The 23,345-nt window shown below is 46.2% G+C and overlaps 1 protein-coding gene across 6 annotated transcripts in view; it reads left to right on the forward strand.

Annotated features, from left to right (window-relative positions):
• The window catches only part of PPIG (peptidylprolyl isomerase G), a 243,413-nt gene that overhangs the window by 189,097 nt on the left and 30,971 nt on the right, over positions 1 to 23,345 (forward strand). For all 6 annotated transcript variants that reach the window (XM_069225296.1, XM_069225293.1, XM_069225295.1 and 3 more), the window contains 2 exons: positions 1,056 to 1,232; positions 12,462 to 12,549. In XM_069225296.1, coding sequence (XP_069081397.1) covers positions 1,056 to 1,232; positions 12,462 to 12,549 — 265 coding nt within the window. The remainder of the gene's footprint in view (positions 1 to 1,055; positions 1,233 to 12,461; positions 12,550 to 23,345) is intronic.

Raw genomic sequence — 23,345 nt, forward strand, 5'->3', positions numbered from 1 at the left:
ACCTTTTATTTTAATTTCATCAAAGGCCATTGAATTGATGATCATCATTTTGGGGTTTGTCCAGGGCAAAGAAAGGAAAGGTAGTGCAGAAAAGGATTCTGTCAAAGTGGATAGTCCTCTGCATTAAGATGAGCTGTGCAGCCTCTGGATGGGCTGAATGCCAATTTCACCAAGGCCAAAGCTGCCACCACTGCGTTGGCACATTGAGAGATGTCAAGAACAGGCACTAAGACTGCGACACGTGCATCAATGCACTCTTTCACAAAGCACTACTGCTTTAACAGCAAGGTCCAGCAGGAACGGCACTCCATCCATTTGGTCCAGCAAGACTTTTCGGTCTGAGCACATGCCAACGCACTGCGCCAAGGATGGTAGCCACATGAGAACACAGAAGCAATCATAATCTCTGCATCTCTGAGGAGCAACCTGATGCTTAAATCATCCTTTGCTGGATTAGAGTTTTGCTGCGGGTTCATTACACTCTCTCTGGTGGAACTCCAATCCCCATGCCTCTAGGGGCCAGTCCCACCTTTCCTGGGTGAAATGTCAACACCTCTGGGTGCCTGGCCTTTCATTACCTTGGTTTGGACACCCTCATTCCTCCTTCAGTATGCATTTTCAAGGAGAAAGCTTCAACTCCCATCATGCGCTGAATCATGAGCTTTAATGCAAACTTTGAAATGAAAGCACTATTTGATGATCTGTTATCTGTGGTTAAGAATGTGAAGGAGCTTAGATGATTGAGAAAAGAAACATTATGTAACATGTTATTACAAGTGCGTGTAGCCTTTGAACTTCTTTATATAGCTAAAACATAAAAATGAGGGAGGTGAATTTGAGCATGCTCAGTTCATGTGACTATCATCCGTTCAAGCTATAGACTATATTTGGTCCTATTACCACTGAAGGAATTTCAAGCTGCACATGAAAGGAGCCTAATGACGCTTAATAACAGTTTTAATATTGTGAAAATTGTACTTTATTAGTGGACATCCTCATTTTAGGATTTCACTGATTGTTGTTCTGAAACAAATATTTTCTTTGTTTGATTTAAGTGTGTCCAATGAAAATGATGCAGAAAAAAATGAGGAAAATCCTGAGAATGAACCTACATCAACAGTGCGCCCAGAAGAAATACCTGCTGTTCCTGAAAATAGGTTTTTGATGAGAAAAAGTCCTCCAAGAGCAGAAGATGTTGTTGATCGGAAGACCAGGGAGAAAGAGAGGGAAAGGTAATTATTATTTTATTTGACACATTATGACAGTGATGGTATTTCAGCAAGACCTTATCATTTGAGACTGTAACAAGTTTAGTAGCATAAATGTACTGGTATAAATTTATTTTTGCCCTCACATAATCATGCAGGCTTTCCTCTCCCCCAAAGTCACACATTTCCTGGAATTTAGAGTTGCAGTGAAGCGGGTAATAAGCAGGCTATGGGCAGTTTTTTTATAAGCTACTGGATATTCAGTTCCAGCTAAAAAAGTGGTGTGTAGTATTCCATTAATGGGGTCCACTAGCTGAGGAGGCCCGTCCTAACATTGTGCCATTTTTGTATGTTTGACAGATGAGCAGCAAATGAAATAATGCTGCGGCAAAGGAGGACTTCCAGGGTAACAAATAGGAGCTGCTTCCTACTTTCGCTTTTGCTTAACAGTTTCACAGAAAATAAATTTTTCTCACTAGCTTAGACTAAGGATAGGTGTTGGAAAATGGGTTATTGGTAGGGCAGGTAGGTACCTACACCTAGCAACAAGCCACTAACCTCCACCTAGGTACAGTTAGGTCTCAGTAAATTAATCCCAGCTCAACCCTTGGTAGCTTGGCAACGAGCGTCAAGGCTTAACTTAGGAGACAAAGTGTAAAGCATTCAAATATCACAAAACAGTAATTAAATAAAACACAGGAAACAGTTTAAAAATCCAAAACCAATTTATAAAAATAGTTTATATTTTTATCTTAAAAATGACACACAAACGATTAAAATCGGTTCAGGGGAACCGGAGATATGAATTTTTAAAGAATTATTACTTTTCTAGCGCTTAGAAACAAAAAGCGCCAATCGGGTCATCTGGTTGCACCTCGACCGGGGCAAAGTCAAACTTTCAGGCCGACCGCGATGGAGCCCTGCTCGGCTACAGGTCGCGGGAGGCCTCGGTTAAAAAGTTACCTTCTGACTTAGTCTTTATTTTGAAGTTTTTCTTCACCGGGACGAACCTGCCAGTTGAATCCGACCTCCTGGAGCCCTTGTCCGGATACGCGATGTGGGTTTCCTCGGTGGGGACTTCTACCTTCGGACTTAGTCGTTTTTTCGAGATGAAAATCCTTCGACCGGGGTAAACCTGGATCTTGATCCGACGTCCATGGAGCCCTTCTCGGATACGATGGTTGGGAGGTCCCGGTCAACTTTTTACCTTCGGACTTAGTCTCTTTTTTGGATGTTTTTCTTTACCGGGACGAACCACGAAGTCAGGCCGGGTCGCGGTTGAGGCAAGCCGGCTAGAATTTCTGCGGCGGGTCGGTCCCTCTCTGGAGCTTTTTCCCAAAAATTCTCAAATCTTTTCCAAACTTCTGGGGCTTCACCCAGATGTTCTTTTAAGGTTCTTTTGGGGTCCACAGCTCACCCCAAGGGTCCAGAAGTTCTGTGATGGTCCTTGGGGGGTGCGGACTTCAACTCCCAGAATGCACCTGGCGCAAACTCCTTTTTGGCCACTGGACAGTGGTCAGCTGGTCGCTTTCTTCAGGAGTTGGTGCAGGGGACTCTGGTTTAGCAATTTTTCACCTGTAGCAAACAGGGAGTCCCTCCTTGAACCAGTTGAAGCCAGACAAAGTCCTTCTTGTGGTGAAGCCCAAGTGTGCAGCTGGTGCAGTCCTTCTGAGTGCAGGGTCCAGGTGCAGGCCAGGGGTCCAGCAGGGCAGTCCTTCTTCTTCTTTAGTTCCTTTCTTGTTGAATTCTGGAGGGGATCTGAGGTGTGGGTGCAGGTCTGCCAGTTTTATCCTTGCTCCTGGGTGAAAAGCAGGGGGGCCCTGGTTCTCCAATCAGGGACAGGGTCGTCCCCCTGTGATGACCACTTCCTGGGAAGTGTGGCAAAAATCCATCCCAGAAGGCAACAGTCTCTAAAAATCCAACATGGATGAATCTGATTTTTGGAGGTTACATCTGGCTGAGCCCACCCACTGGTGTGGCTAAAAATCATAAACACACCCCTCTCCTGCCCTCTCCTAATCTTATCAAGGGGGCACCTAATTGTCTGGGGTTGCAGGATGTGGGGGTGTTGCTGGGTGCCCCAAATGTCCTTCTCTGCCTTTGAAGACCAGTTTGGCCGCCCTCCCCCTTCCTGCCTCACCATCTGCTGAGGGGAGATTCTCTCCCCCAAGCACATTCCTTTGTGTGAAGTCAGGCCACTTCACACCTCATCAAGGTAGCCTGGCAGAAGCTGCTGCAGGCTGGCCAATCAGAGCACAGCAGCAAAAACAATGCAGAGCTGAAATTGGCAACTTTTTAGGTAAAGTCTAAACTTTTTACCTGAACAAGTTATATGAAATCCAACAACTGGAAGTTGTGGGATTTATTACAACAATTAATTTGATACCAAATTCTTGGTATGTAACATTTAAGGAGACTTTAAAATTTAAAATAAAGTCTGCCCATTCTAGCCTATGAAGGCCATTTACTTCAATGAGGGAAAAACGAATTTGGCTGTTTTTACCTCACCAGGGCTTATAAATCTATTTTTATAAAGTCCCTGCTTATAGTTACATGGCACCCAGCCCTAGGGGCACATAGGGCACACCTTAGGGGTGACTTATATGTAAAAATAAGGTAGTTTAAGACTTTGGAAGTACCTTTAATTCCAAAGTCGAATTTGCATATAACTTTAATTTAAAAGCAGCCAGCAAGGCAGGCTTGCTTTTAAAATGACACTGGGCACCTCAGCAGTGCACCTAGGTGTGCACCACCTATGCTGTGGTCCCTAAACCTACATGCCCTACCATATACTAGGGACTTATAGGTAGGTTAACTTAGCCAATTATAATTAGCCTAATTTGCATATCCATTTTACACAGAGCACAGGCCCTGGGACTGTTTAGCAGTACCCAGGGCACCATCAGAGTCAGGAAAACACCAGCAAAAAGTGGAAAATGGGGGCAAAAAGTTATGGGGCCTCTGCAATCAGCCCTGTTTTCTCACACAACCCCCCCCCCCCCCCCCCCCCCCCCAGCCCACACGCCCAGGAGACTCAGCCCAACCCTGGGAGAGTTTTCCTGGCTTGTTAGGCGAGGAAGACAGTGAAGAAAACTGGCTGTCCCTTTGCAGGGCCTACTCTGCCTTACATCCTCCTGTCAGGGTCACTCCCTCTGGGTAGTGAAGCCATCCCAACAGTAAAAGGACCCAACTCAAACTGAAACTTCCCTCTAGGGGGGTCTTCCTCCTTTCTCTCTGCCAACTTGGGTAGTGAGGTGCCCACCTCCCCTACTCCAAACATTGCTAGGGCAACACCTAGCTTACCCAAAGAGGTCACCCAACACTTGAGCAACCCCACCATGACCAATAGGGTCAGGGGGCCTACTTTGCTATTGGCCCTGGGGTCTGCCTCCCAGGCCAAGTACATTGCTGCCAGGAAGGCTAGCACCCAGCAGAGGCTACTGACAGCTGTCAGTACCCAGAACCACACCCTAAGCTCTCCACTGACAGGTGGCTGAGCTGCTTTAGGGGCATCTTTGGGGTCCTGGCACCCCTCTTGCTGTCTAGAGGGGGGGGGCTACCACCTCCTGTGGCAGACACCCTCCTTCCACTCTCCCTTCTGTCAGTGCAGGGGCAACACCTTGCATCTGGACAGCTGCCTGACTACTCAGGACTTCCTTGGGGTCAGGTGAGGCCTCACCAGTGCCAACTCTGGGCTCCCCCCTTACTGGGGCAGAAGGCCCTTGGCTCCCTGGAACTCCCTTTAAGAGTGGCCTACCCTACCCTTCCTTTTCTTCTTTCCTTTTCTTCTTTCCTTTTCTTGGGGACCCCTGTCTCCTAACTGTAGGGACTGACTCCCCAGGACTTTGGGTTGGGGGGGCGCCCTGGGCGACCACCCCATCTGTGACCAGACTCACCTCTGGGAGGTCATTGCCCAGGATACAATCTAGGGGAAGGTCAGCACTGACTACCACCCTAATCCAGTCAAGGATACCCTCCCTCTCTAGGGGCACTATGGCTACAGGTTTGGAGGTGACCTCCCCTGTGGCTATCCTGACTTTCTTTGTCTTTCCTGGGACATACATGTCTGGGGTCACTAACCGGTCACTCACTATAGTGTGACTGGCACAGGTGTCTCTCAGGCCAGTGGTAGGGATCCCATTCACTTGAATATGGTGGAAGTGCCTACTCCCACCCTCAGGGATCACCAGCTTACCATCTGGTCCCGTCTCCCAGCTCAATGCTAGGAGGACTTCATCATCTGAGGAATCCTCCTCTATGGCTACACTGGACAGCCCAGTGCTAACCACCTTCTTTGGACAGGCTGCATCTCCTCTGAAATGACCTGTCTGCTGACAGTCAAAGCAAGCCCTACTGTCCAAGAGCTTTTTTAACCCTGGGTCTCCCTGTCTCTGCTTGTCAGAGTGGGAGTGGGATTTACTCTCCTCATTCTTAGGGTTCTGGGGTACAGAGGGAGTCTCTGTGGTGGGCTTACCACCTCCCTCCTTAGGTTTTTGGGGACCTGTCCCCCCCTTCTTGGAGTCTCCCCCCTGGGACTCGACAACCACCCTGGTTCTCAACCACTCATCAGCTGCCTCCCCTAGTTCTCTAGGGTTGGTCTGCTTAGAGTCCACTAGATGCTGGCGTAACCTTTCTTGGGTACAATTGGTCAAGATGTGCTCTCTCATGATCAGATTGTATAACCCCTCATAAGTATTTACTTTGTTGCCAATAATCCAGCCCTCTAGTGCCTTTAGTGAAATGTCCACAAAGTCAACCCAAGACTGGGTACTGACCTTCTGGGTGTCCCTGAACTTCATTCTATATTGCTCTGGGGTCAGACCAAACTTCTTGGCTAAGCACCTCTTCATACTAGGGTATGAATCTGCCTCCTCCCCCCTTAAGGTCAGAAGCCTATCCCTCCCTGAGTTGGGGACCAACTCCCACAAAAGGGAACCCCAGTATTGAGGCCTAACCCTTCCCATTTGGAGTGCCCTCTCAAAGGCCCCCAGCCACTTATCTATGTCATCCCCCTCTACATAAGCAGGAACTACCCCCTTGGGTAATCTGGGGCAACTTACCCCACCCATGGACACCTCAGCTTCTTTACCGCTGCCTCCATCTCCTTTCTCTTTGTATGCCCACTTTTTCTTTTCTAGGGCCAGCTTCTCTGTTTCCAAAGCTATGTATGCTAGCTGGGCCTCCAGCTCTCTTTCTCTGATGGATGGGTTCTCTCCTCCTGAAAGGACCCCCTTCCCACCACTAGCTTTGGGTCTGCCCCTAGTGACTGTGTTTACTGAGGACCGTTCTTCCTCATCCTCACTTGGGCTCAGATGCCTTCCCTCCCCTGAGTGGTTAGAGCTTGCATCCTCCCTTCTTTCTCCCTCCTCTGGAGCTTCTTCTGACTCTACCTCTTGGGCCTCAGCCCATGCTGTCAGGGATGTGATCAGGATTTGCTTCCTGAGATCAGTGGTTGCAGGCAACCCTCTTTCAATACACAACCCCCTAAGCTGGACTACTGTCAGTGTGGGTAGGCTAGCCAGATCAAGCTCCATGGTTCCCTAGTTTTGTGTCAACAAAAACTTTTTGCAAAAATTGGAAACAAGAATTTAGAAAAATTACAAAAATTCAATAATTGAAATTAATCCAAATTAAAAATTAAAAACAATTTTTGCACTAGGACAATTTAAAGGATTTTTAATTTGTTTTACCCAAAACTGTAACGTGATATTGAACACAAGTACAGGATCCCGTCGCTGCTTCCAGTTATGTTGGAAAATGGGTTATTGGTAGGGCAGGTAGGTACCTACACCTAGCAACAAGCCACTAACCTCCACCTAGGTACAGTTAGGTCTCAGTAAATTAATCCCAGCTCAACCCTTGGTAGCTTGACAACGAGCGTCAAGGCTTAACTTAGGAGACAAAGTGTAAAGCATTCAAATATCACGAAACAGTAATTAAATAAAACACAGGAAACAGTTTAAAAATCCAAAACCAATTTATAAAAATAGTTTATATTTTTATCTTTAAAATGACACAAAAACGATTAAAATCGGTTCAGGGGAACCGGAGATATGAATTTTTAAAGAATTATTACTTTTCTAGCGCTTAGAAACAAAAAGCGCCAATCGGGTCATCTGGTTGCACCTCGACCGGGGAAAAGTCAAACTTTCAGGCCGACCGCGATGGAGCCCTGCTCGGCTACAGGTCGCGGGAGGCCTCGGTTAAAAAGTTACCTTCTGACTTAGTCTTTATTTTGAAGTTTTTCTTCACCGGGACGAACCTGCCAGTTGAATCCGACCTCCTGGAGCCCTTGTCCGGATACGCGATGTGGGTTTCCTCGGTGGGGACTTTTACCTTCGGACTTAGTCGTTTTTTCGAGATGAAAATCCTTCGACCGGGGTAAACCTGGATCTTGATCCGACGTCCATGGAGCCCTTCTCGGATACGATGGCTGGGAGGTCCCGGTCAACTTTTTACCTTCGGACTTAGTCTCTTTTTTGGATGTTTTTCTTTACCGGGACGAACCACGAAGTCAGGCCGGGTCGCGGTTGAGGCAAGCCGGCTAGAATTTCTGCGGCGGGTCGGTCCCTCTCTGGAGCTTTTTTCCAAAAATTCTCAAATCTTTTCCAAACTTCTGGGGCTTCACCCAGATGTTCTTTTAAGGTTCTTTTGGGGTCCACAGCTCACCCCAAGGGTCCAGAAGTTCTGTGATGGTCCTTGGGGGGGGTGCGGACTTCAACTCCCAGAATGCACCTGGCGCAAACTCCTTTTTGGCCACTGGACAGTGGTCAGCTGGTCGCTTTCTTCAGGAGTTGGTGCAGGGGACTCTGGTTTAGCAATTTTTCACCTGTAGCAAACAGGGAGTCCCTCCTTGAACCAGTTGAAGCCAGACAAAGTCCTTCTTGTGGTGAAGCCCAAGTGTGCAGCTGGTGCAGTCCTTCTGAGTGCAGGGTCCAGGTGCAGGCCAGGGGTCCAGCAGGGCAGTCCTTCTTCTTCTTTAGTTCCTTTCTTGTTGAATTCTGGAGGGGATCTGAGGTGTGGGTGCAGGTCTGCCAGTTTTATCCTTGCTCCTGGGTGAAAAGCAGGGGGGGCCTGGTTCTCCAATCAGGGACAGGGTCGTCCCCCTGTGATGACCACTTCCTGGGAAGTGTGGCAAAAATCCATCCCAGAAGGCAACAGACTCTAAAAATCCAACATGGATGAATCTGATTTTTGGAGGTTACATCTGGCTGAGCCCACCCACTGGTGTGGCTAAAAATCATAAACACACCCCTCTCCTGCCCTCTCCTAATCTAATCAAGGGGGCACCTAATTGTCTGGGGTTGCAGGATGTGGGGGTGTTGCTGGGTGCTCCAAACGTCCTTCTCTGCCTTTGAAGACCAGTTTGGCCGCCCTCCCCCTTCCTGCCTCACTATCTGCTGAGGGGAGATTCTCTCCCCCAAGCACATTCCTTTGTGTGAAGTCAGGCCACTTCACACCTCATCAAGGTAGCCTGGCAGAAGCTGCTGCAGGATGGCCAATCAGAGCACAGCAGCAAAAACAATGCAGAGCTGAAATTGGCAACTTTTTAGGTAAAGTCTAAACTTTTTACCTGAACAAGTTATATTAAATCCAACAACTGGAAGTTGTGGGATTTATTACAACAATTAATTTGATACCAAATTCTTGGTATGTAACATTTAAGGAGACTTTAAAAATTAAAATAAAGTCTTCCCATTCTAGCCTATGAAGGCCATTTACTTCAATGAGGGAAAAACGAATTTGGCTGTTTTTACCTCACCAGGGCTTATAAATCTATTTTTATAAAGTCCCTGCTTATAGTTACATGGCACCCAGCCCTAGGGGCACATAGGGCACACCTTAGGGGTGACTTATATGTAAAAATAAGGTAGTTTAAGACTTTGGAAGTACCTTTAATTCCAAAGTCGAATTTGCATATAACTTTAATTTAAAAGCAGCCAGCAAGGCAGGCTTGCTTTTAAAATGACACTGGGCACCTCAGCAGTGCACCTAGGTGTGCACCACCTATGCTGTGGTCCCTAAACCTACATGCCCTACCATATACTAGGGACTTATAGGTAGGTTAACTTAGCCAATTATAATTAGCCTAATTTGCATATCCATTTTACACAGAGCACAGGCCCTGGGACTGTTTAGCAGTACCCAGGGCACCATCAGAGTCAGGAAAACACCAGCAAAAAGTGGAAAATGGGGGCAAAAAGTTATGGGGCCTCTGCAATCAGCCCTGTTTTCTCACAATAGGCTCATTACCAGTATTTTTACTTGAATGCCACCAAAGCTGGGTGCCAATTCATTTGGTTTGTGCTGAAACCTTGGGACTGAGACTAGTAGTATGGTGGTGATTAACTGAAAATTGTGGATTAGGTTAGCAGAGCTTTTTTTTTTAACCAGTATGCCGCTGTTCAAACAGTATATCCATGGCCTGCATCCCGAGATAAGCGGAATGCTGTCTTTACGGGCTGTCCATGAAGTAATTTTGTTAGTTTCTAGCTAGGTGATTAAATCTGGTGAGGCAGGTCTTGCTCATCCCACCCATTGTGAATCACAGCTGAGCTAAAATCCCATTCAAATTCTCCTCTTCCACTATTACTTTGCAACTGCTCCATAAATCCACCTATTCAGATTTTTCATTGTATTGGGTGTTATTGTCACTATTAGACCTAGGTGTATCATAAAGTGTCAGCAAGAGCTTGGGTGTTGGGATTATTTTGAAACACATTTGTTTCTTGATATGTGAGGAATTGTTGCTGTTGAATCTTTTGAAGAGGATGGTCCTGTGCAGTCATATGTGGGGTCATGATTGATGGTCCAAAGGGAAAGGACTCTCCTTATTTTTGGTAAAATATCTCAATTTAGAAAATAAAGTGAACATTTTTTCTGGATTGGGTACATAATTCTTGTGAACAGATCTCAAGCACCATGAAGAACTGCTCCTGCAAATTGTGTTCTCCAGAAATCTTATACCGTCCTTTATCTTAAGGAGCATGCCATACACTTTGGCCTCCTAATACACTCAAAGATTACCAACTGCAGTGTGTTAAACACCTTTCTTCTACACTCTGAGTCAGTAACTCCAGATGGTTTATAAACATGCAGTGTTCTGATGTTCTCCATTTTGGGACAAACAGAAATGGACCACAACAGCTGAAGGTGTTTGATCTCTGCAGTGGGTACAGGTGTCTGGGGTAATTAGTTTTCAGTAGCCTTTCTAGCATTTAAATAGTTTATTTACATCACATTACAGTGTCTTCAGACTAAAGCTTGCCCAGCAGGGTGTTGAGTTCATAAACTGTAAGCCTCATAGACTGTTCGTAGTCATTAGTAGAGTGGATGATATTCTTATACGTTTTTGCAGTTGCTGGGCTCTGCAAATACACTTGAAGAAACCGTGTCCTTCAGTCAATTCATAACAATAGTTTCAAATGTTTGGAGTCTTCACCTGAGTTACAAGACATTCTCTTTGTTTTTGTCCTCTCTTTCTCCAGTCTTGAGTTCCTTCAGCAACTCCTATCTGTGCTCTGCCCCCTCCACTTTCATATTACTATTATAAAAAAAAACAATGTGATGAAGAAGGTAATGACGTGAAGTCTTTCATAATTCTCCAACACGAGTTATCATGACAATAAAAATGTCCTGGGACTACACAATGGGCAGCTTGAGTGCTGCATCCAGGCATGCTTCTTCAAATGAAATAATTTCTTTCTTTTTATGAATACATTTTCCTGGAGACTACTACTCATAAAAACGTCCCCTAACAGCAGAATGTATGTTCAAAAGGTCATCCTATAACCACATTTTGCTTATGATTGGCTGTAGAGGAAAATGCCTCTGTTCAACTCTGGGAGTCTCTTCAGTGCCACATTCAGGTGTCATAGCCCTAGGGTCTGACATTAATCAAAGGACTTAAAGGGTTAGTTTATTCAAGGGCAGATCAATGGCATCCCACATCCCTAGCATTGTGTGTTAATGATATTTATATTCTTGGAACGTTTGATAATTCACTGTCTAGTTTACTATAAAATGTTAGCATCATGGTGCAACTCCAGAGCATTTGTATTAAGTAATACATTCAAACTAGAACCATGGGATCAAATATAGATTTTGTGCTGTGTCCCTTTAATTTCATATTGGGGTTTCACGAAAGCAGATTCCCAATGGAGTTATGAAAAATCCATTACATTGTATCTACTTACAAACACAGCTATCTCTCAAGATCAAACCATGGATTTCCTTGATGTGGCTAGTGGTGTATGCCCCATTATTCAAGCACACCAAAACACTAAGGGCCAGATGTAGCAAAGGTTTTTACCCATTCTGTGTCTATGGGAAAAAGTGTTCGTACATATGGCCCTAGGTAGTATCAGGAAATATCTATAAACTAAGGTGCATTTAGCCAGTAAATCCTGTGGAAACATATATTTTTCTATAAGTCCCTCTATCATTAGTAGGTAGTGTTCCTACCCTGTGGAAGATGTTCCTGTGCCAGCAGACGTGAAGCAACGTACAGCAGCTCTGGAGTCAGTTGAATTGAGTTCTTTAAAGGAGAAGAGACAACAGGGAAAGAGATGGACTCTCAGGGTCTGCTGTTGTAGGATAAAAAAGGGGGCCTTAGCGCTGAGACCCACAGTAGAGCCAAAAACTCATTTACATTGAAACATTCTGGGTAACCCTTAGGCACAGCAAAGGAACATTATAGGATCATGAACACAGCTGTGCAAATATATAATCCTGTTGTGGCATCAGTGAAAGCAACCAATACATACTTTAAAGTAGTTCAGAATTCTGTTTCTTGACAAGAAAGGTCTACTGACTCATTGCAACAAGTTTAGTGCTGTTCACAGCTTAAATGATGTTATCCCATGGAGTTAGGAGTGCTGCTTCTGTCTTAAATTGGGGATGGGGCGAGAGGCAGTTTTGGAATGTACAACTCAGGATGATATTTGTCTCAAAATTGTTTGCTGTCATACAAAAACTTCATCAAACTTCTGAAGTTCCCAGAAGGTTTCATGGTTTATGAAGTCACATTAATTTGCCAAATTAATTAATTTTGTTTTTAAATTGCTTTTCCAAAGTGACATTTTAAATCTCAACTAAGAAGGCCATGTGGCAAGGACGTGGCATCATTCACAGAAAGAATTAGGTTGTTTTTTTTACCTACAGATTGATCTTTCTTTCATGTAAATGAGATTGTAGTTAAAATGTCTTATGTCACATTTTGCATCAGTCACTTGTTGTCATCTCTCTTTGTAGAAATGCATCCAATTCCCAGTCATCTTTGTATCCAAGACGACTTTTAGTAACCAGATCAGGAAGGAAAATAAAAGGAAGAGGACCAAGGGTAAGAACAAACAGATGTTTTAAAAAGTGAGATTGTTATTAGCTGTTTTTTTAAATAATTCCACTAATTGCCTAATCTTTTGCTGAATGGATCCAGCTGTTGTTTGTGGTCAGTTTGCAACCCAAAGGTAAATTCGTTTTTATTTTATTTTTAATTTTTGCCAAACACTCAAGTGCCTTATGTGTCCTGTCCACAGACACAATTGTTGTATTTGTGGAAGGGCAAGAGCCATGTGCAGTGGTGCTAGTGGTTCTCCTGTTTGACGTTTTGAAGGAGACTCTTCCTAAAGAAGGTATTATGTTGAAAGGCTATACAACTCCCCATCTTTGTAAACAAGTCTGACAATAAGTGTGATTGTCAGAGGTACATAAATAAAAAATAAAATCCATGGAAATCGTGGACTGGATTTGATTTGGTGTAATTAAAGTGTGCAGTAGGCCTCACTGACCCAGGAAGAAGGAAGAATTGGAGCCGAGTTAGACCATTGTTTCCATGGGGAGGCATGGTGGGAGAGCACCGTACTTGCTTCCCAAAGCAGTGACAACTGAGGTGTAGCAACTGTTTCCCTGAGAAGATCTTCACCAAGGTAACCTCTCCCATGTCTCTCCTGGCATGCTCCCTAAGTTATCCAAACAGAAGATCGTGAGACTAGGCAAATATATTTTTTTATTGTCCCTCAAAGTCCCACAGCTGCTGATGAGCACAAAAGTGGAGATGTTGCAGCTGGAATGAGTTGCCAATCCCATGATCTTCCCCCATGTGTCAAGAAAGGATGCCCTGATAATGGCCATGCTACAAGAAACACAGGGTCAACAAAGCGTATAAAGACATATTTGTCCTTAACGGAGGGGAGCCTGGAAGATCTCATGAATTGTGTAGCCCAAACAGGTCATACAGTGGTGCACCTAGACCCACGAGTTGCAGAAGTAGAGAATGAACTGCAGGGTGGAACGGAGATCCCAGAGGAGTTTCAGAAGTGTACCTCACCACACCCTTAGCTTAAACTGAAGTGGAGTGGTTGGATAACAATACAAGAACATCTAGGCTTTGTATCTTGGGCATTCCAGATTCAACTACAGATGAGACTTTGGTGACTGATGTCCAGCATTTTCTTAGTAAAGTAGTCCTTGATGGGGCAGTGGTAGATCTCGGAATGGTGATGAGAGCAGTACCACTACCAACCAGATGGCGTCAAAGTGCAGACTCTAGGGTTGGATAATATTGGTAGATCTTGGTGGTCCACAAAATTAAGAGCATCTGACAAAGCCAGGAAAGCAAGAGCGGGCCGCAAGGAGCTCCTGAACTCATGTTTCCTGACTTGAACCGCAAAACATTGATGAGGAGATAGAAATTTCAGGGCATGAAAATTGAACTGGCTCCCATGGAGGTGTGAAGTATCTCCCTGGTTCACAGGAAGATTCAGGTTGAGGGGAAAATCTTTGTTGCTTACTTCAAGATCTGTTAGAGAATTTTTGGACAAGAAACAGTTGCATCGTGGCATGAATGCAGGTATAAATCGTGTGAGCTATGTTGTTGCAGGTTATAACTAGAACCAATCCAGTCTGAGTCCCTTTGTGTTCAGGCTCAAGCCTTAAAATGCACATTTATGTGGTATTTCTAATGCTTCACTCCAGTACCTTTATCCTTGCACCCCCACCCTCCTAACTTGATTCAGAGCTGTCTCTGTAGAACTTTGGTTGGGCAGAATTTTTAAACTATTGGTGGGGCTTAATTGTTTGCCAATAATAATAATTTGAACCATAAATAACCATAGAGATTCTCATAAATCAGTCCATATCAGTCAAACTGTGACCTGCCTGCATAAGATATTGACATTTATACATCCTGCATTGATTAGAGAAAAGCAGTGAAGGGGTTGGAGAATGTGCAGTTGGGGCCCATGGTGAATCTATGGTATGATTACCTGAAAAACAGGCTTTAGTGGGCCCACTATACACAGGTCCCTGCAGTCCACAGTCATGTGTATTTCCACTTACACAAGCAGAAACTATGAAGCAGTGGCCTCTGCATCTTATAGAACACACAGGGGCATCCTCTGTAACTCACCTTTTCTGCCTTGTGCATTGGTCCGTGCCTGTGTACTATTTGTCCGCCATTGGACACTGTGTTCTCCCCCCTTTTGCATGCTAAATCTCTCTTGGCCATTCTATTTCTGCATTTCTGTGAGTGGACCACTGTAACGCAACTCTGATCTTTTTTTCATCTGCATTCATCACGGCCTAGAAATTTATGTGCCCCAAGAACGACACTTGGTTGGTCTGAAATTGACACTTCTCCAACCTAGCATATACACCATATTAGTAAAGGGAAGCCAATGGCTTGCTCAAAATTGTCTAGGTTCAGATACAGTATTGGAAAAATTAGAATGACTGCCTAATAAATCAGTGTATTCATTCAGGATGTCTCTGAGAATATCATTAACTAGGTGCTGTATACCCACTGGAGTGCTGCATAAAACAGGACATTGGCAAATACTCAAAATGTCCAAATTTAGGTGGTCATTATGACCTTGGGGGTATTCCGACCCGCTACATCTCCACCCATACCGCCATGGCGATATTAGGAACCAGCCAACTGTCATGGTTTCTGTGGCAGTAGCACCACCACGAAAACCATGGCAGCAGGGCTACCGGTGACAGAAAATTCCTCAATTACACGGACCATGGTGCAGTTCCCTGGGCGACACGCATTGCGGAATCATTGACTTCCCAGTCCTTCACAGTGATTATCTTGCCTGACTATACCCTGAAGGTCCAACAGCAGCAGAGATCCTTTCAAGAGGCAAAGCAGAGACTTATGAATTAGGCACATGATCCTCTTCCTAACCTACCTAAAAGTGATGTTCTATGGCATGTTGGGCTGTAGATACACATGCTCTGCATACTCCTACCATCTAGTGTTGAATGTGGAGTGCTGCAAGTTTTTTTTTTTTTTTTTCCTCTTCAAAGAAGCACTTTCGATACAGGATTGAGTAGTGATTCCTTATGGGTGATACTGCACATGGGCATCAACCTCTTTGTTCAATTGTTTTCTCTCCGCTTTCTGGTTTGGATGTGTCTCTCTTCACTCAGTCTTCCCTTTGTTCTGGTTTTGAAACCTTTCTTTCTATCTTTTGCGCCATCGATTGTTCTTGATCGCATTCTTCTTGATCACATTGTTCTTGATCGCAATTTTCACATGTTCTCGTGCTCGTCTCACTCCATCGGTCCGAGAAATTAGTGCTCGCCCTCCAGGGTGCCCTTGCCCATTTGGGCCTAGCTCACCGCACAGTACGACCCTTATGCTGAGCTGATGGCACTGACTCATTTTGTTTATTTCTTCGGTGCCATTCAAAAGTCCCACACACCAACCAACATCTGGTGTGTAACATGTGCCTCTCCCCCAATCATCAAGAAGCCACTTGCAACACCTGCAGATCCTTCTGATTGAAAAAGACCCTGCTGGACTGAAGAACTTGTCGGCTGGAGATGACGCAGAAGACTCCTGAAAACTCTCCAGACATCTTCAGGGAGAAGCACACTCAGAAGGAGCCAGAACAGGAGGAAGTCTTTTCTATGCAGGACTTTGACATTCAGTTGGACATCAAAAGCCAATAGGTGACCTTGGCACAACCAGTGAGTACCATGGCCCCCTCCTGCTCTCTCTAATACTGTCAAAAAGCCCCTTATGGAGGTGTCCGGACTGCCACTGCCACAGGCCATGGCTAGATCCGTAAAACAGGCTTGGATGCCACGCCATCCGGCTCAGCACCGAAGATTGCCAAGACATCATCTCCGGCATCAACCTCAATATTTTCAGACTGAGATATTGTTGCTATTTCTATCCGACCTTCTGCACGACCACTTTGGCACAGAGCCAGACAAGCTCCACCTCTGCTTTGACCCTGCAAAAGGACACCAGCCGAAATCTTTGGTGTCAAAAACCAGGGTTTTAACGTCTTCGGAGCCGAAAGACTCTAGACAATCTTCGCCATACCATCTCCTGTTGACCCATTTTGGAGACCATGGATGCTCGCCATCTCCGCCTCCACAACCAGGGGGGTACAGGATGCATTATTACTTCCCATCCCTGTCACCTTCAAGAGGACCCTATCCTTTCAGGAGGCTTTGGATACTTCGCTACCTTCATAGAAGACTAAGAACAAGGTTACCGCCACTATTCACAAGCCTTCCCCCCCACTCCTCCTCAAACATCTTCTCCATCACCTCCACCCCCTGCTTCTCCTCCACCCCTACCCTACCTCATTCATCTCACTCTCTCACTGCAGGAGATCTAACACCACAGTTCCCCTTTATTCATCAAGGAAGATTTGGGTGGGACACAGCAGGACCCAGATGCATGGGACACTTATGATCCTGATCCCATGATTTCCACAGATCCAGATTTATACCCCACATGACCTTCACCGCCAGAGGATGCCACGTCCTACAAGCGGGTAATAGCTTGAGCAGTTGCTTTCCAGCCGCACAGGAACCCCATTGAGCAAAACTTTATTTTTGATACTCTAATGTCCACACATAGGGGTATCCAGTTCCTCCCAATGCTCTCTGGCATGCTTTGTCATGCATACAATTTTTTTAAGGTACCAATACACTCTAGGGTTGTCACCTCTAGAGTAGACAAAAAATACAAAGCTGCTCCCTCTGATCCACCTTACATAAGATCACAGGTCCTCCCAGATTCTGTTTTGGCTACCACTACATGCACACAGAATAATAGGTCACAGGGGTCTCTCCTCAGCCAGAAAAGGAGAGCAAAAGATTGACGCTCCAGGTAAGAGTGGCTGCACAAGCAGCCAATCATTGGCACATCGCCAACTCACAGGCTTTACTTACAAGACATGATTAGGCTCACTGTATCTACCAGATGAGCACAGAAAAAGGGGACAACATATTGTCATAGGGGGCAGTCAGTCAGTAATAACTCCATCAGATGTGCCCTAGATCAGTGTTTCTCAACCTTTTGACTTCTGTGGACCCCCACTTTATCATTACTGGAATCCAGGGACCCCTCACTGAGTGAATATTGAAAGCTGGGGACCAAATTTGTTAATATTATTTCATTTTCTAAGAAGTCACGGACCCCCTGAGGAAGCTTTGCGGACCCCTAGGGGTCCCAGGACCACAGGTTGGGAACCACTGCCCTAGATGCCACAAACACAGCTGTATCAACACGAGCATCCTATAAGGAGACATGCCTGGCTTGGAAGATCAAGTTTTAAACCAGAGGTACAACAACAGTACCCAATATGCCCTTCAACAAGGAGCATCTGTTTGGCCCTCAAGTGGACTCCACCCTTGAGAACCTGAAAAAAAGACACAGGCACCGCAAAAGCCATTGGTACTTTACAGTCCCCCTTCCAAAGAGGTATTTTTCGTTGCCCCACATTCAGAGGTGGTTACAAACCAACAACAACAGAGGCCTCCACCTCTCGGCCAAAACAGCCTTCCAGTTCATACTCCTGAGGCCTCTACAGAGGAGCCTATAAAGGTAATAACACCCAAGGTAGAGGAAAAAGTGCCACCACCCGCACCTTTGCATCATCATCTAAACAGTGATTACTTACGTCTTCCCACCCCCCACTCTATACCCCTTGGGGGAAGACTTCAGTCTTTCCATACACAATGGGCCAACATCACTTCAGACCAATGGGTCCTTTCCATTATCCAACATGTTTACTTTCGGGACTCCCCCAAACATTCCCCCTGGCTCTCACAAGCTCTTTCAAGAACACCTTCTCAAACAAGAGGTACACTACCTTCTTCTCAAAGGGGACATCAAGCCAGTTCTGCTTCAACACCAAGAAACGGGTGTATACATCTCATACTTCCTCAATCACCCCCAAAAAAAGACTGCTCTCTCAGGCCTATTCTGGGCGTAAGGCACCTAAACCACTACATTGTATCAGAACACTTTCACAAGGTTACTCTTCAAGATGTTATCCCCTGCTTACAGGAGGGTGACTTTATGATTGCCCTAGGTCTAAAGGATGCCTACTTCCATATTCCTGTCCACCCTGCACACCGCAAATATCTCAGCTTCATAATTGCAGGCAAGCACTACTAATTCAAGGTTCTTCTTTTTGGAGTCACCAGAGCTCCCAGAGTCTCACAAAGCGCTTAACAGTAGTAGCAGCACATCTCAGAAGACCAAGCATACACGTATTCTCCTAACTAGACGACTGGCTTATCAAAGCCAGTATGTTATCACAATGCCAATGTCACACTTAGTTGACAGTGGTCCTTCTGTACACATTTGGTTTCATACTCAACTTTCTCAAATCCCACCTTTAGCCTCTTCAGATACAGCCCTATCTAGGAGATATTCTCATGTAGAATTGGGGATAGCATACCCCAATCCAGCTTGTGTTGACAAATTTCAGTCTCTCCTCCCTCAGTTTTGTCAGGACTGTAATGCCTCTGCTAGGGATGAAGGCCTCCTGCATTGCCATTGTTCCCCACGCCAGACTCCACATGTATTCCCTACAGCAGTGTCTCATCATTTGGCTCAATCACAGGGTCACTGGGAAGATCTAGTGTTAGACCGCTATACTCCCTGCTCTCTGCAGTGGTGGAACACCACCAGCCTGTTGAATGGTCGACCTTTTCTAGACCCTGTGCCTCAGATCATTCTGACAACAGATGCATCAAACAGAGGCTGTCGCACTCACCTTCGAGAACGCTCAGTACAGGGCCATTGGGATGCCCATCATCAATCACTACATATCAACTTTCTTGAGCTTCATGCAGTATTTCAAGCCCTAAAAGCATTTCTTCATCACCTCTCTCATAAAATTGTCCTAGTCCACACAGACAACATGCCAGCAATGTACTACCTTCAGAAACAAGGGGGATATGGTCACTCTAACTATCACAACTCTCTCAGACATTATGGCAATGGGCTCTCCACCATCGCATTCACCTGGAGGCTGAGTATCTCCCAGGCATAGTTAACAACTTTGCAGACCTGCTCAGCAGGATGCAGCAACAAGTACACAAATGGGAACTCCTCCCGCAAGACCTTCAAAAATACTTCCGGAAGGGGAAAACACCTCAATAGATCTTTTCGCCACAGCAGAAAATACAAAATGCCGAGATTTTGCCTCCAGGTACCCACATCCTCTATCCAAGGACAACGCTCTATGGATGAATTGGTTAGGGATATTTGCCTACGTTTTTCCGCCTCTCCCTCTCATTTGTAGTTCGACAGAGCAGGCAGACATCTCTCAGCATAATCCTTGTAGCTCCCACATGGGTGCAGCAGCCCTGTTTCACCACACTACTGGACCTCTCAGTAGTATCTCACAAGAAGCATCCCAACAGGCCGGATCTTCTTACTCAAAACCAAAGTCAGGTCAGACTCCCAGACCCCAAATCTCTCAACCTTGCAATATGGCTCCTGAGGTCATAGTTTGGTTACTTAGATTTGCCTGCAGAATGTATGGACATTCTCAGAGAAGCACTTAAACCCACTACCAGAGCATGTTACGCTGCAAAGTGGAAACGCTTTGTTTGCTACTGTCAACCCAAACACATTAAACCCATTAAAGCTACTGTCAAAGACATTGGCCCTCATTCTGACCTTGGCGGGCGGCGGAGGCCGCCCGCCAAAGTACCGCCGTTAGGTTACGTTCCGCGGTCGAAAGACCGCGGCGGTAATTCTGACATTCCCGCTGGGCTGGCGGGCGGCCGCCTTCAGGCCGCCCGCCAGCCCAGCGGGAAAGATGCTTCCACGATGAAGCCGGCTCGGAATCGAGCCGGCGGAGTGGAAGCTGTGCGACGGGTGCAGTTGCACCCGTCGCGTATTTCACTGTCTGCAAAGCAGACAGTGAAATACATGTAGGGGCCCTCTTACGGGGCCCCTGCAATGCCCATGCCAGTGGCATGGGCACTGCAGGGGCCCCCAGGGACCCCGCGACCCCCCCCTACCGCCATCCGATTCCCGGCGGTCGTACCGCCGGGGATTGGATGGCGGTAGGGGGAGTCGGAATCCCCTCGGCGGCGCAGCTAGCTGCGCCGCCTTGGAGGATTCAATGGGGCGGCGGTACACTGGCGGGAGACCGCCAGTGGTGCCGGTCCGACCGCGGCCTTACCGCCGCGGTCGGAATCCCCATTGGAGCACCGCCGGCCTGTCGGCGGTGCTCCCGCGGTCCTCCGCCCTGGCGGTCTTTGACCTCCAGGGTCAGAATGACCGCCATTGTCTGCTACTTACTTCATCTACAAAAAGCAAATTTAGCTTACACCTCCATTTGCTTGCATCTCGCAGCTGTAGCTACATATATACAAAACAGACAGCATACTTCCCTGTTTAGAGTTCCCGTGATCAAAGCATTCATGGAAGGCTCTAAATGGGTCATTCCACCTTGAGTGCCTCCTGCACCATCATGGAACCTTAATATTGTCTTACCAGGCTCATGGGACCACCTTTTGAGCCACTTTCCTTACGTCCTCTTCAGTACCTCTAATGGAAAGTGGCCTTTTTAGTTGCTATCACATCTCTCAGATGTGTTAGTGAGCTCCAGGCCCTAACCTTGGAAGAACAATTCTTCCAAATCCATAGGAACAAAGTGGTTCTTAGCACTAATCCGAAGTTCCTCCCTGAAGTGGTCTCTCAGTTCCACATTAATCAATTTAACACTAGATGTTAAACATGCATTAATATTCTACACTGACAGAACTAACAGCTCTTTGTAGCTTTCTCACTACCTCATAAAGGCAACCCAATTTCCAAAAGCAGCATAGCTAGGTGGATAGTAAAATGTAATCAGACTTGTTATGCTAAAGCAAAAAGACAACTTTCTGTCACTCCCAGAGCAAACTCTACCAGGAAGAAAGGAGCCACTATGACTTTCCTTGGAAATCTGCCCATAGCTGACACTTGTAATGTAAGGCAGCCACATGGGCTACCCCACATACATTTATAAAACACTAATGTGTAGATGTACTAGCAAGCCAGAAAGCTAAGGTAAGCCAAACAGTACTAAGAACACTTTTCCGTTCAACTGCAACTTCCACAGGCTAGCCATCACTTTCATGGAGGGACTGCTTTACAGTCTATGCAGAGCATGTGTATCTAGAGACACACATGCCATCAAACGGAAAACCTACTTACCCAGTAAGCATCTGTTCGTGGCATGTAGTGCTGTAGATTCTCATGCACCCTTCCTCCTCCCCGGACGCTTGTGACCTTTTCATTTACTTTATACTTGTTAACAGTTGTACATGTATATATACATTTGCATGGACATCTTTCCCCATACTTCCTATATACTCCTTTTCTCACCCACCTGCGGGAAAACAATCTAACAAAGGAGTTGATGCCCATGCACAGTATCACTGAGAAGGAGGTGCCACTTGGTCCTGTGACTCGAACGAAAATGCTTCTTCGAAGAAAAACAACTTGCAGCACTCCGAACTCAACACTAGATGGCAGGAGGATGCAGAGCATGTGAATCTACTGCATTACATGCTAATAACAAATGTTTACTGGGTAAGTAACGTTTTACTTTTCAAGATAAAATATTATTCTTTGACACTCCTGAGGCAACGTGGGGCTGAATAGAGCAACGCCCAAACCTTCGAGGTGGTTGACTTCCTTTCAAATAAAGGGGGGGGGAGGCTGGGTTGGGAGGAGGCAGCAATGGAGGTCCCCCAGGCAAAAGGCGCACTGCCTTCAAACGCCAGTGATGCAGGGAGTGGAGATCTCTGGCCCAAGAGATCCCTTAGGTAGCACAATGCTTCCACACTAACTGAGGGCATGCAAGTACATACCACATCCACTGACACAACACTGGATCCCTGGAACACATTTAGAGCGATCCGAAAGGGCCATTAGGCAGCCACCAGTCCATAAACCATCATGGTGTGCTGCTAATACTCTTGGCGTGCAACGTTACTACCCCGCACACTATACTTTTATTTTCTTTAAGGAGTTCATTTAGTTGAGGGGTTAGGCCTTTCGAGGAGTTGGGGTTTGCTCACAGGAAGGGACCTTTACATCTTAGATAGCCCAGTTGGCTCCAGCCCCTAGAGGCCCTACATCAGGTACTTGTAGTTTGCTAGGGTTGGGGTGGGCGTTACAAGGGTGGGATGGGAGGGAAAGGTTTCTTTGTTTAGTTCACATCTGTTTTCACATGTCACAGAGATACGCCTGACATATGAGATGTTCCCTCTAGGACTACCTGCCACAAAACACTATGTTGATCAGTCTGTATCACGTGGGCAGAGGACGTGAGTTGAAATCTCTGGGAGGGTTATCAGTCCTTTCATGTAATGTAAATGTCTTACTCTACAAGATCAGTCGCAGAGAGGTGCTCAAAGCGGCCCACCGCTACGGCTCAGACATCCTCTTACCCCAGGAAACAGCTCATGGACAGTTATTGCCCGTTCCTGGCCCGTCAGGGTTTGTGACCCTCGCTTGCACCGCTCTAGGACACCTGCTGGGGAGGCGGGGCAAGGAGGGAGGAGAGAGAATGTTGCTGTGTGATTTCCTACGCAATTTGTCACTTGTGGATGTATAGAGGGTTCACCACCTGACAGAGAGAGTTTATCTCTTCTACTCTGGAGCCCATCCAGCCTTCTCCCCGCTGGATTATAGCCCTCATTATGAACACTGCGGTAAACACTGCACCGCCAGCGGTGGCGGTAACAACAGACGTGCGGTCCGTACCGCCAAATAATGAACTAACTGAAACGCAGGCATCCTGAAAACCACTCACCGCCAGCAGAGGAGTGCCGACAACGACGGCAGATCCCGCCCGCAGGACGATGGAAAGG

Source organism: Pleurodeles waltl, chromosome 3_1 (genome assembly GCF_031143425.1).
Source record: "Pleurodeles waltl isolate 20211129_DDA chromosome 3_1, aPleWal1.hap1.20221129, whole genome shotgun sequence".
NCBI lineage: Eukaryota > Metazoa > Chordata > Amphibia > Caudata > Salamandridae > Pleurodeles > Pleurodeles waltl.